This window comes from Schistocerca americana, chromosome 4, assembly GCF_021461395.2.
Source record: "Schistocerca americana isolate TAMUIC-IGC-003095 chromosome 4, iqSchAmer2.1, whole genome shotgun sequence".
NCBI classification, from domain to species: Eukaryota; Metazoa; Arthropoda; class Insecta; order Orthoptera; family Acrididae; genus Schistocerca; species Schistocerca americana.
This window is the reverse complement of record NC_060122.1, coordinates 491,515,810-491,530,449: the sequence shown is the minus strand read 5'-3', so window position 1 is coordinate 491,530,449 and position 14,640 is coordinate 491,515,810. Positions and strand designations below refer to the sequence as shown.

The window sequence follows — 14,640 nt, the reverse complement described above, 5'->3', positions numbered from 1 at the left end:
TGCATTAGTATGCTCCTTGTCTCTGGCCTTAAGGGTCCATATTTTACAACCGCAATAGGAGATGGAAAACATGAGTACTTCAACAAGCCCAGTCTTCATAGTGTTTGTATTTCTCTTCTCTGCCAGAGCTTTGTAAGCTGCTTCATAGGCACTCACTCTAACACGATTCATCTTCTTATCTTTACAACTACCCATGTCACAGATTGTTAATCTAGGATAGATGAAAAAATGTGTGCCTTCCAAATCCTTTAATCAACATGTTATGCTTGGTAAATTATCGTGAGTTTGGACTTGCTAAAACTGACATCTAATTCATAGGATAAGCTAATTGTCTTAGTAGCTCAGCAAGTTCATCTTCGCTGCTGGCTAAAAGCACAGAGTCATCAGCAAATTGGAGGTTGTTAAAAGTTCTTCCATCAATTGACATACCTTAAGCCCAGCCAGCAAGAGTTCCCCGATTATAAATGTTGTGCAGTTAGGGAAACGGGACAACTGTGTCTGATACCTGTTGATAAATTGAACAAATCAGATGTGCTACCACTTGTTTTCACAGCTACGAGGTGATTATTATATAGAGTTCTAACAAGTGCTACCACATGTGGCGAGACACTAAACACTGCAAGCATGTGACACAACTTTTCCCTGACAAAACAGTCAAAGACTTTCCTATTGTCAAGAAAGCAGATGAAAAGGGAAATACAGAACTGCCATGATTTCTGAACTGTCTGATTTTGGAGATCTGTTCCCAAGTCCTTTTTTCTTAGCAGAACCTGCTTTCTCTATGGATATGTGAGACTGAATGTATGACTTCACACATTTGTTCAAGATGTAGAGCAAAAATTTTGCTTGCATGGGATATGAGAGCAGTAGATGGACCCTTTCTTGTGCAGGGGGGATGAAGAAAGACTTCAACCAGTATTCTGGCTACTTCCCAGTTTCCCTATTCTTTTGCCCTGCGAATGCAACAAATCAACACCTTCCTGCCCCATTTCTTTGATCATCTCACCAGGTATACTGTCTAGAGCAGGAGATTTATAATTCTTCAGATGTTGAACTGCATTCTTTATTTCGTTGTGTAAGATTGTAGGTTCCAATGAAGTTGCCCAAGTGCTTGATTGTCTATGCTCTTGTTAATTCCAGAATACAACTTTTCACAGTACTGTTTCCATCTCGCAACAATGTCTTCCTAGTCTCTGACAGGACTGCCATTCTCGTCATTTACAACCCTTGTACAAGGATTAAATTCACGGGTGATACTATTGAGTTTCTTGAAAAGATCATAGACACTGTTAATGAAATGTGATCTCTCTCTCTCTCCTACAATTCTGTTGTATTTCTTTGCACAGGTTCTTATATCTGTCTTGATCTTAGGTTGTATGGAACACAATGTTCTTCAGACTGCTTCTTTCAATTAACTGTAATGCAGTCTGTGATATCCAAGGATGTTTTGTATTTTGTTATAATTCTGATGTTGGAAGTGACCTAAGGAGAAAAATATTTTAAGGTATTATTTAGACAACCTGTAGAAAGCTGCATCTGTTGTTCAAATTTCCTTCGCCACTTTCAGTCCTGCTGTGGTGCCATTTGCATAAGATCATGGGCATCAGTGTTTCAGGAATTGCTTTTATTAGTCACTGGTGTTTCATAGACAAGTTTTTTTTAATTATTGTTTTTGGATTACAATCTATACACATTTTACCAGCACCTGTGATGGCAGAGTGCTAACAACTCTTTTTCTCCACTCTTCTCTATTCCTCCCTTAATAACAACTGAATTACTCTGAACTCAAGTATCAGGTGGTCACCCCTGTTTTCTTCTTCCATTTGGTATCTAGTCCATTATGCATGTTGGAGACCTTCCTCCTTGCATCCTTTTGAGATGCTCATATTGTTGTAATTTTTTCTGGTGAATAAAACCAGTGACTTTATGTGGTTTACCTTTATGTGACCCCATATAAAGAAACAATTAAAATACTTGCAGACATCACGTACAAAGGAAAGTTGACCTCCATCATTCCCATTCCCTCTCCTATTCTGCTCACTTATGGAAACATGGAATTATTGCTCTGTAGTGCTGTAATCTTATCTAGTCATGGTTTCTGCACAAGACATACAATTGAGACAATGGAATGATTGCTAAGTTTACTACAAATAACAAATGTAGCTAACAGTGCTTCACAAGAACATTGCTGTTCTCCTTCTAACAGTATCCATTTAAGTTCCCCATGTATCAGATTTATACTCAATATACCAACCTGTCAGTGATAGGAGCATGTTTCTTGAGTCCTTCAGAATCTTCCATCTGTCCCACTTCACAAGGACCCCCAAAACTGTAGTAGTAGTAGTAGTAGTCTAGAATTGTTGCACTGGCATCTTGTGCACAGTTCCCTTATGAGGGGCACTGCAGTTTCCCATAAACCTCCCATCCCATGTATGTTTTGCATTTGTACCCCTGTTTTTACACAGTTATCATCACTTCATAATATTATTCCTTGATATTTAAACAATATAACAGGTTTCAGGGGTCTACTATTAATGCTATAACCTGATACTATAAGATTCACATTTTACTCTTGTTTAAGGTTGTTGTCATGCATCCAGTAATATTTTGCACACAGACGTTATCATCATATCTGTGCCAGTGCCGGTGACTTTATCACATAAATTAAGTTTGTAGGACATCCACAGGTCATGATCAGTATTTTTGTTTCAGTGAGTTTTACTCAGTTTAACAAGGACACCACCAGAAACCTTGGCATTGACAGTTCAAAGTAGTTGCCAGGTTACATTGCTGATATAATCGGCCAACTATTTTTCAACTGTAAAGTCCAGAATTTCTGACAATGCTCCTGTTAAATTGAGCAAAACTGGCTGATAAAACATATTGATTGTGAACTGTGGTAATCCAACAAACTTTATTTCAAGCTCCAAAGGCAATGCTTGGCATGCCCGATGTTCCAATTTCTGTTGAATGTTCAGCATAGCACACTGATTTCTATCAACTGGAAATTCTTCATGGCAATCACATATTAGGGAAAGTACCCCCACCGTGTATTGTCTAACACTGTGTTGCACACATTTTGAAAATAGTTACACTTGTGATAATGCTACAAATAATGTAAGGAAGAGGAAATAGTACAGATTAAAACTAGAGGCATAGGCAAGTGTGTTTCTAGGCCATAGCATTTGGATGGGACCAACCAAATGGATGAATGGCTAGGTCCTCTCTTTGCAGACCATACTCTGAAATAAAACAAAGTATCCAGATTTTTTATGTGAGCAGTCATTCTCTGAAAGTGTGACACTTGGGGTTTAATTTCAGCAGAAATGTGCCTTAACTGTGTTCTGGCACCTTCCAGGGAGTTTTTGTGTATTTATTTAATTCACAGGAACAAGTTGGCACCAGAGATTTAGAATTTTGTGTGTCTATTAAATCGCACCATAACTATAATTTGCCGCTGCACCAGTATCAGTGAACATGACAATGGATGACCAATGAGGTGCAATGGGCAATGTCATGGGGCAAGATAGTGTATGTACATTATGTCCAAGACAAGTTGAGCTTCATCCTGAAGTTGTGATCAGTACATCAGCAACCTTAGCACTAGGTCTTATATGAATTACAGGATTGCATTGGTAGGTCAGTGTCTTTGCCGAACTCATATGACATAACACCGCGAAGGGGAGTTTGTGCTAACCAGAATTTCAGAACAGTATTTTGTAAAAAAACAACCCATACCTCTCATTTGCAAGTTTTATCACAAGTTTGTTTCAAAAATCAAACTTCTGACTTTTATGGCTGATAGGGAGGGGGTTGTATAATTGAAGAGGTGCATAGTGGCACCTAAAATGTTAGAAATTAAGCACTGGTGGCAGGAACAATAAGAGCACAGAATAATGGCTTAATCAATTACTCCCATTGGTTACCTCCACCTTGAGTAAGAATATTTTGCCATGGGTAAGGGAGATGAAGTAATTGGAGTGCTCATAACTACATATATACACTACTGGCCATTAAAATTGCTACACCACGAAGATGACGTGCTACAGATGCGAAATTTAACCGATAGGAAGAAGATGCTGTGATATGCAAATGATTAGCCTTTCACAGCATTCACACATGATGGCGACACCTACAACGTGCTGACATGAGGAAAGTTTCCAACCGATTTCTTATACAAAAACAGCAGTTGACTGGCGTTGCCTGGTGAAACGTTGTTGTGATGCCTCATGTAAGGAGGAGAAATGCGTACCATCACATTTCCGACTTTGATAAAGGTCAGATTGTAGCCTGTAGCGATTGTGGTTTATCGTATCGCGACATTGCTGCTCGCGTTGGTCGAGATCCAATGGCTGTTAGCAGAATATGGAATCGGTGGGTTCAGGAGGGTAATACGGAACGCCGTGCTGGATCCCAACGGCCTCGTATCACTAGCAGTCGAGATGACGGGCATCTTATCCGCATGGCTGTAACGGATCGTGCAGCCACGTCTCGATCCCCGAGTCAACAGATGGGGACGTTTGCAAGACAACAACCATCTGCACAAACAGTTCAATGACGTTTGCAGCAGCATGGACTATCAGCTCGGAGATCATGGCTGGGGTTACCCTTGATGCTGCATCACAGACAGGACCTTGCAGGTGACCTTGAACCTGCAATGGTGTACTCAACGACGAACCTGGGTGCACGAATGGCAAAACGTCATTTTTTCGGATGAATCCAGGTTCTGTTTACAGGGTCATGATGGTCGCATCCGTGTTTGGCGACATCGTGGTGAACGCACGTTGGAAGCGTGTATTCGTCATTGCCATACTGGCGTATCACCCAGCGTGATGGTATGGGGTGCCATTGGTTACACATCTCTGTCACCTCTTGTTCACATTGATGACACTTTGAACAGTGGACGTTACATTTCAGATGTGTTACGACACGTGGCTCTACCCTTCATTCGATCCCGAAACCCTACATTTCAGCAGTATAATGCACGACCGCATGTTGCAGGTGCTGTACGGGCCTTTCTGGATTGCTGAAAATGTTCGACTGCTGCCCTGGCCAGCACATTCTCCAGATCTCTCACCAATTGAAAACATCTGGTCAATGGTGGCCGAGCAACTGGCTCGTCACTATACGCCAGTCACTACTCTTGATGAACTGTGGTATCATGTTGAAGCTGCACGGGCAGCTGTACCTGTACATGCCATCCAAGCTCTGTTTGACTCAATGCCCAGGCATATCAAGGCCATTATTACGGCCAGAGGTGATTGTTCTGGGTACTGATTTCTCAGGATCTATGCACCCAAATTGCGTGAAAATGTAATCACATGTCAGTTCTAGTATAATATATTTGTCCAATGAATACCGGTTTATCATCTGCATTTCTTCTTGGTGTAGCAATTTTAATGGCCAGTAGTGTACTCTGTGTGGAATAGGAATGCATGTTAGATAAATTATATGGACCACAAAAAGAAATTCTGCAAACAAGGTAAGGCTTGGATAGTATTTGATGGCAATACAGCATATTACTGGGGAAAAAAAGCAAATGCCATACCTTTGGTGCAACTTTTCATTAACAGTACTTCCAAAATAGAATAGAACTGTTATGTAAACACAGGCAATAAATTAGAGTGAAATTATGACAAAGTGCTTCTAATTACTAACTCAAAAATTATTTCTTGCAGGTATGTTACTGTTTATAAGGGTAACAAAGAAATGAAAAGTGGAAAATAGAATCAACAATGCCATGAAAATTTGTATGTTTTGTATTTATATTTTATGTTAAAATACTTTATAATAAAGGTTGATGCTGTTTTAGTTTGTTTACAACACTTACTATTAACAATCACATCTAAAGCAAACTTCCTTCTTATGACAATAACAGTAATTCCAGAGCAAAATAGAGTTGACTCAAGTGTGGTACATACACAAATTATCAGGATACTTTCAATGGTCTGCAATATAGAATAATAAGATAATCATAGGAATAACACCACAGAAACAAAACATTATCCAGTTTTTAACTACTTTCAAACAATGGAAAATGTAAGATACAATACTTTCATTATTCCTACTCACCAAATAGAGTAGATGTTGAGTTGCAGACAGGGACAACAGAAAAAGTGTGCGAGTAGAGGGGGGGGGGGGGGGGGGTTCCCTACTTTAGAAGAAGGCCTTTTGGCTGAAAACTAAATTCTATAGTAGTATTTTTGTTGTGCCTGCCTGTGACTCAACATCTCCTTTAATTGCCTTCATCTGTTCAAACACATATTTCCACACATTAATTATGACTGTGTCAGAAGTGTGTAACACCTGTAAACACACTTTACCACCATGGAACAAAAAAAAAAGGGCTAATTGTACACTTCCCCCTCTGTAATGAGAACTCTATTTTGTAAAATTCATTTGGGGGCGGGAGGGGGGGGGGGGAGAGAGAGAGAGAGAGAAGATAGAAATTGGTTCATACCGCTCTGGTCTTTAATCATTCTCCCCCCTTCCCCCCAGTATTTCTTAATTTTGTTTGTGTGACATCTCAAAGTTACAACATACAATTGTTCTCCTTGTTGTTTTTGCTCATTTCATGGGGCTGGCACATATATCTACTCACCAATTTTTAGGTAATATAACAGTGGCAGTCAATTTATTGTGGTGTAGGAACACGAAAGCATTCACAGGTAAGTGCATTTGAATTTAATAGAAAAGTGTCACTAGTTATTGAAATTAAAAAGATGGTACTGATGATCTTTGCTACAAATTAAGTGAAGCAGAACTAGGGAAAAATAAACAATAATAAAATCTTAAGATCATCACCTAGACCCTTTTATTTGTAGGCACCTTTTGTTGTTGTTTATTTAATTTTACAATTGTATTGCTACCAAAAAGAGCTATTTAATATATTAAAACTATAAATCATTCTTTGTCAGCTTCAAATATACAAAAATTATACTTTAGAAAATACTGAGGTTACTTAATCATTTATAGAAATACTCTTACATATCTTGCCATTAATAAAACCTAAAAAGGAAACTACTATTTTAGCTATTTCAGTTCATTTCATATAAAATGATCTATTCATAAAGAACTTAACAGAGTATGAGCGCTCTATTTTATGAAGTATGTGCCATACAGGTACAAAGTTATAATTGGACCATTAACACAAGCCACAGGCCTGGGCCAGCTGATGCTTAAGTAGTGTGTTAACTTTAAGCTGGTTTATCAGCTCCCTAGGCCTGAATCGGTAGATGTCAGAAAGCTTTGGCTTCAGCCAATGTTACCTAACTCTTAAGTTATGTGAAGTAGCCATCTCCATTTTTAGAAACATTTGTCCTTTACTGAGAAACACCCCAAAAACTTTTTTAAACTGAAACCCAACTGCTGATTCCAAGATGGTTGTGCACAGCAAATGGCTGTAATTTTTATGATGTTTTCTTAAGATCAAAATCTGTAACAACCTTGAAAATTTTCTTCATATCTTTATCCATTTCTGAGATGCAGATGTTCAAAGGTACCCTACTTGTATATGTGATACAAAAGCATAGTTTATAAATTGACATAGCATGGGAAAATATGCTGTTAAGTGTCTCCATTATCATCTGGAAACCCCATGTTGTAGTACTGATGCACATGCAACATTGTTTTGCACATAAAATCTTGCCTGAGGTGTAAAATTAGATTTGCATGGTTTCAGTCATACATAACTAAACTATCTAAATTTTACTGACCAATACATTTCTTTTCTTATGAGTTACATGCCCTGCCACAGGAGGGGAAAGAAAGGAACTAGTGGAAAAATGTTCCTATCTGAACACAAAAAATGCGAATTTGTCCATTAATTTAAAAGACTAACTGAAAAATTGGGTACCAGCTGCCTCATTCTACCTTACTCGGCATTCTAAAAAATTTGGAATGTGAACATATTTGCTCCTTTTATGTTGAGCGAGAAGAAGACAGCGACAGTGGCAAAGAAACAGAAAAGTAATAAATACTGGAAGATAGTAGACAGTTGTGATACAGAAAAACTGCAAAGAGACAATGGTAGTGGGACATCGTTGCAGTGACAGAACAGTGCTAGGAAAAGAGTGAAGGGGACAATGAGGAAGTGGACGTGGCTGAGAGCCAGTGATAATGACAATGACAACATGGAAGAGAGAGCAGCTGTAGGAAGGAGGCAAGGAATGAGATATTAGCAGTAAGAGGAGACTGTAGTTGTAGGACAGAACAAAGGGGATTGTGGCTGTGACAACAGCAAGACACAAAGAGATAATGAGTTGGGCTGAATGAGTGAGTGGGTGATGGATTAGTGGGTGTGAGTGAGTTACGGCTTGGGGACGTTGTTGGAGTTTGAGGTGAGTTGCATGTTTAAAAAAAAGTGCAAATATATGTACAAGCTACAACTTTTGGGAAAAATTTTAAAGATGCTAAGGAAGGTAGACAGACAGCACAGCTGGTACCTCAATTTTCAGTTAGGATCTTTTAAACAAACAGGAGCATATTCACATTTTTTATGCTCTGATAGCAGTATTTTTCCATTGGTTTACGTCCCTGCACGACTTCTGCTTTTGTGGAAGTATGAACCACAGATTAAGTTGCCAGTGTTGCAGGAGACAGGCCGGGGTGTATTCCACATGGCTCCTCACCCTTGTCAGTTTATGTGGGGGCTGGGCTTGTTTCCTGCACTCCCTGGGCCCTTGCCCTCCTCTCTGGCATCAGCCAACACACTGTACCCATGCATGTCCAAATTTATATTATTCAGTCTAGTTTTGCAAATGAGAACACATTTGTACGAACATCTGACAAAGTCTCAGGTAGCATTTGCCTGCCTACAGTTTTCTTTAACTTTGAGAAGAACAAAAAGTTTGCTGACGAACAGTTACTGCCTGTATTAAAGAATAATACCAAGTTCGAAGGACAATGGCTGGACTCTTGAGAATATAAAAATTTAACACAGTGATGGATGCAGAACTTTTGCAGAATTTATACCAGTAAAGATGGGAGCAAAATAAACAATGAACAAAAACCCATACTGCCAGAAGTAAACAAATGAGCTGAGATTTGGCATAAGGAATCATATGGTTTGTTTACACCAGTGGATTTCTTTAGACTGTGATATAATCCAGTTTCTGGTGAAGCAAATGACTGTACAGTAAACATGTAAGTGGAAGATATACTTGCTTTATTGGAAATTTAACTACAATTCCAAAACCACTGGCAGTAAGATCCACTGTTTTAAAATAGAAAAACAGTAATAAGTATGAACAGAGACAGATATATATCATCTTGTGCTCATTAAATTTTTCTCAAATTTCACAATCAGGACATCCAAAACCAAATGATTACTTACACATGGTTATGACCTCTCAGTGGTACATTGCCAGACAATAAATCCAAAGGTCTTGGGTTTGATTCAGTCATTGTTATCCATTGATTGTCACCCCTCTGTCAATGTTAGTTAATGTGAAACATGCAGAACTGCACCATGGTTTGGAGTCCACTTTAAATAGCAGGTCCCCCCCTCCCACTATAATTGACTGGATAAGTCAGTTATAGTGGAAGTTCAATGCTTAGTAAAGTACTGTTGTGTCAAACCAACCTTCTGGTTGACAACAGCTTTACCTTATGACCTGTACCAAATTATTTCAGTGATAGAATATGTCAAAGTGTGCCATTCAAGATGAGACTTTTCTTTTTTTAGACGAGTTAACTGTTCTTTGGAGAAAGAGACTATCATTTAAACAGTATACAAAATGAGTCTGTGAAGTGATGCAATTATTTGTTTTCTAACACTCCTAACCGCCTTCTGAGCTCTGGGAATATCAGCATATCTGTTTCTGTAAACCTCCTGACAGTGCAATGGAATCAATAATCTTGACTGAATGTATGCAGTCAAGTTCCTGTGTGAAAATCAACAAAAATCTTGTCAACGCCAGCTAAACAATCTGGCTAGCCAATATCGACTCTGATTTGGCATACTGTGATTTTGTGAGCAGTTGAAGTCCCTTAAGGAGGAACATAAAGAATCTTGCTCTTTATGGGCATCAATCAGAAATGGTGATTAAAATGTGTTTTGTCTTCTTGATTTTTCAACACCAGCCATTGAATTAGTGAGTGGATGATAGCAGAAATGCTATACTGTGTTCAAGAGATGAAGAAAATGGGTTGTCTGACTGCAGAAGGGTATTCACAATATCTGGCAGTTGCAACATAAGAAAGCTCCAAGCCACACCTCTCCCCACACCCAGGAATTGCCTTAACAGTTCTGATGTGGTTCCAGCAGATTTTTTTCCTGTTCCTGAGAATCAAGACTATCCTGAAAAGACTTTATTTTGGGACTATCAAAGTGAAGCAAACAACCTTTACAAAGACTCTAAACAAGGTCCCTGTCCAGGATGCATACAGTGCGCAAAAGTCAAGGGGGGGGGCTAACTTCGAGAATTTTAAATGTTTGTAAATTCCCCCCCCCCCCCCCCCCCCCCCCCCCAGGCATTATAGCTTTGCTTTTTGGACACAGCTAACATATATTATGCATAAGCATAAATTTTGCATCAATATGAACATGGTGAATAATCCAGATGGTTTTATTAATAAGTATGCTGTATACACAGAGATGCTTGACAATACACAAGAAAAACAGTCTCTTTGAAAAGGTAGTTCTGGGCTTCATTTGTTGGAGGAGCAGTTGCTTGTTGGCCATAATAATGACATGCTTAACTGAAGAGTCATTTGGTGTTAAATAAAACTTCTGAATCAGAAAATCATCTCAATGATGACACTACAGATAAATAGGAGGAACAACTGTATGTTCAAAACTGGAAAAGAACAGCATTTATCAGTATTTGTAAGGCACAATGTGTGGAAATGGGAGGATAGACAAGATATTTATTGAACTTCCACATAATTTCTAAACACAAAACACAATGGTACAAATGCAGAACGCACACCAGAAAAAAAAATCTTAAAATTACTTCCAGTTGTCATATTTGATACATGCACATCAGACTGATAGGCAGCAGCCTTATCATAGTACATATGTGAATGGAAAGTCGTCCTCTGGTCTAAAAGACTATTCTTTCATGTAACAGACACCTTGCATTTCGACATTACTGCGAGGACAAATAACGTACAGGTAAAATGATTGCTGTATGAATACAAAAGAAAATAAGGGGTTACTACATCAATGGAGATTTCAAGAGGTGAAAGAAAGAGCGCTCATAATTAAAATATTTACACTGTGCAAAAGCAAGAAGCAAGTTATTAGGAAGGGATGTAAATAGTGCACATACTTGGGAAAGCATACTAATATAATGATTGGAGAAACTGTCCAATCAGTCTTAGATTCTGATTGAATTGGTACACAATTACCCATCACCAAACATTTCCTATTAATGAAGAAATATCTGTTCATTTATATGTATAAAGTTTGAATTTTTCTGTAAATGTTTGTTAACTATTTTGATGCTGTCAAAGTCTGAAATTACTTTTTAACCAAAGATGCAAATTTTATCCTTGTTTGAATTCTAATTGGGCTGAATTGGCAATAAAAGTGAGGTGTTATTGAAATTGTTTGAAACAATGCTCATAAAGACTAGGACAGTATGTAGGCTATATCGCACAAAGTGCAGCTGATATTAATGTGTTTTTGCATCTATTATGTAAGTACACAACACAAACTTGAAGATATTGCATTGACTTTAGCTCACACACACACACACACACACACACACACACACACACACACACACACACACACTCTTAAAGCACCCGTTTCATGTGTTAGTGGCCTGCGCTGATACCAACAGCGATTCAAGTTAACAAGTTCATGGCTTCTACTTTGATCTCAACAAGAAGAAGTGTTTACAGCATCATATTTTGTTAACATAATAATCATTTTTGAAACTTTGTGGATCAATTAATTGAAATTTACCAACAGTCTGACAAACCATCTTCTATTGCTATTATGTTATTCCCATTATGAGCTGCAGGTATCTTATTAAGTAGACACAAAACTGTTTCAATCCACACAACTCAAGTCTGTATAGCTGAACTGCAGCATAAATCATGGATGTTGCAATACAAATTTTAAAATTAGAAATATTTCTGTTTTCCATAAAGCACACTTTAAATTATTCAGTTGGCACTGACACAGCAGCTTGCACGAATTAACACACAACGTAAATGATCACAGCATTTTATATTAAATACATCATAAATGAACACACTGCTCCATTTAAAAACAATTGCTACACCTGGATGTGAAGTGGATAACCTCTGTAAGGCTAAAATACAAGAAATCAACTCAGAATTTTGCATATTGAATTTTAAAACTGTAGATCATTTTTATAGGCATACAAAAATTATGTTAATAGTACCCAGGATACTGGAAAAGTTACACAGCGCAAAGTTTATGCACAGGTGAGAATATCTACAACTGCACACTCGTCGAAGACAATTGGCGCAATGCCTCATAGGGCCTAGCTCAGTTCATACAAATCGTAGTTACTCAACTGACACTGATTTCTTTCCTTCACTACCGACCTGGCCTGACAGAAAGCAGACAGCACTGAGTTTAGCATGTCTGCTTTTCTAGACAAAAGTGAATGTGACATGTGACAATAACGACACATGAAGCAAAACCCAGCACTGAGAAGACAACACAGAATGGCAACAAAATAGCCAGTGTAGACTTCATTGTATGCTGGGCTAAGACAAGCCACATTGTTGGGTGTCTTCTTGGAATGTGAAAATAATAGATACTGGCTCTCATGACTACAAGCATCTAGATTTAACAGATTGGGTGCTCAACTACCAAGCAATCCGACAGATGTCCCTGTGTGCACACTACTGTGATACTTTGTGACTGGAGGGTGCCCATTGTTGCTGTTTACTTGTTTAGCTCAGGAGAAGCTAATTCAAGGCAACGGCACATTGAAGATTTATCACATATACATCACTTGTTTCCAGAATGAGATTTTCACTCTGCAGTGGAGTGTGCGCTGTTATGAAACTTTCCTGGCAGATTAAAACTGTGTGCCGGACCGAGACTCATTCTCCGGACCATTGCCTTTCGCGGGCAAGTGCTCTAACCATCTGAGCTACCCAGTACTGGCTGAAGTAAAGCTGTGAGGATGGGGCGTGAGTTGTGCTTGGGTAGCTCAGTTGGTAGAACATTTGCCTGCGAAAGGCGAAGGTCCCCAGTTCGAGTCTCGGTCTGGCACACAGTTTTGATCTGCCAGGAAAGTTTCCCATCACTTGTTTATGATTTGTTATAATAAATGAAAATGCCATGTGGCTAGGGCCTCCCGTCAGGTAGACCATTCGCCTGGTGCAAGTCTTTCGAGTTGACGCCACTTCAGCGACTTGTGCATCAATGGGGATGAAATGATGATAAGGACAACACAACACCCAGTCCCTGAGCAGAGAAAATCTCTGACCCAGCCAGGAATCGAACCCGGGCCATTAGGTATGACATTCCGTCATGCTGACCGATTAGCTACCAGGGGTGAACATTTGTTATAATGATGTCACAAAATCTAACAAAGTCACTCTTGAGAGTGAGCGCTCTTATACATATATAACATCGAATATTTCAGAACATACTTCTAGGAAATTAATATGAAAGTCCAAGAATCTTTTACAAATGCAAAGCTGGATTTATTTATTTATTCTAACATAGTTGGATATGAAACTCCTCCCACTTCTGTACTGCCCAATTTTCAGACTTTAATTTTTATCTTAATGAAGATGTGAAGGACTTTTAACACCAATAAGCCATTAACTGACATTTAATTCTAACAAACTGTAAAAAAGAGTAACATGTTTGTGAAAAATCTTAAATGTGGCATTCCACTGATTTAATTTGGCTCGAGCTGAACAGGTAAACAGAAGAAATGGGCACCCTGAACTCGCAAAGGATCATGGTAGCATGACCTTAGAGACACCCTGGATTGCTTGGTAGTTGAGCGTCTCCATTTCTGTTAGCTGTAGATGCCAATCTCAAGACTGGGGCAGAACAGCCAGTCATTAGAAATAAGTTACTCTTGCACATCAGTCATTAAAGCTATTCTAAAGTTTGTCATTAACTTGCAGTATCTTGGGTAACTTTACATTTTATCCAATGTATTTTCAAAACCTATTACTTTGGTAACAAATATTACAAAATAAAATATACTTTTTCTTTCGGTTACAACCAACAAATTGTTACTGAATTATTTTATCCATTTTTAATACAGGAGTACAATGCATTTTAAACTATTGTACACATCTTTTAATATTGTTCTTCCCCCATTTTTATATAAATATTGGAATGTTTAACTACTGGCTCAGATAGTCCTCTGATATCTTACTTGTTTGGTGTTTACAATATCACAGCAACAAAAGAAGAGCAGCATGCAGTTTCAATCTGAATCATCAGCATAGTCCTCTGCACTGTAGCAAGTTAAATGATTGTTTGTGCGATGTGTTTTATTCAACTGAATGATGTTCCTTAGAGCAGGATTCATAGCAAGATCCAGTGGTGTCTGGTCATCTTTGTTGCACAAATCAGCATTTGCCCCCTTTTCTAACAGAATCTCCACAACTTCAGTATGTCCACGGGCAGCAGCTACGTGCAGCGCAGTGTCACCAACTTTATTCTGCAAAGGAATACAGAAA

General features: G+C 38.6%; 2 protein-coding genes across 4 annotated transcripts in view; one reads left to right on the top strand and one right to left on the bottom strand.

Moving 5' to 3' along the window:
• The window catches only part of LOC124612509 (vesicle transport protein USE1), a 133,635-nt gene extending 127,824 nt beyond the window's left edge, over nucleotides 1-5,811 (top strand). For all 3 annotated transcript variants that reach the window (XM_047140755.1, XM_047140756.1, XM_047140754.1), the window contains exon 8: nucleotides 5,679-5,811. In XM_047140755.1, the coding sequence (XP_046996711.1) occupies nucleotides 5,679-5,713 (35 nt within the window). In that variant the 3' untranslated portion in view covers nucleotides 5,714-5,811. The remainder of the gene's footprint in view (nucleotides 1-5,678) is intronic.
• Nucleotides 5,812-13,351: 7,540 nt separating this feature from the next.
• Nucleotides 13,352-14,640, bottom strand: part of LOC124612823 (osteoclast-stimulating factor 1-like) — a 67,173-nt gene continuing 65,884 nt past the window's right edge. The window contains exon 5 of the mRNA XM_047141244.1: nucleotides 13,352-14,621. Coding sequence (XP_046997200.1) covers nucleotides 14,385-14,621 — 237 coding nt within the window. The 3' untranslated portion in view covers nucleotides 13,352-14,384. The remainder of the gene's footprint in view (nucleotides 14,622-14,640) is intronic.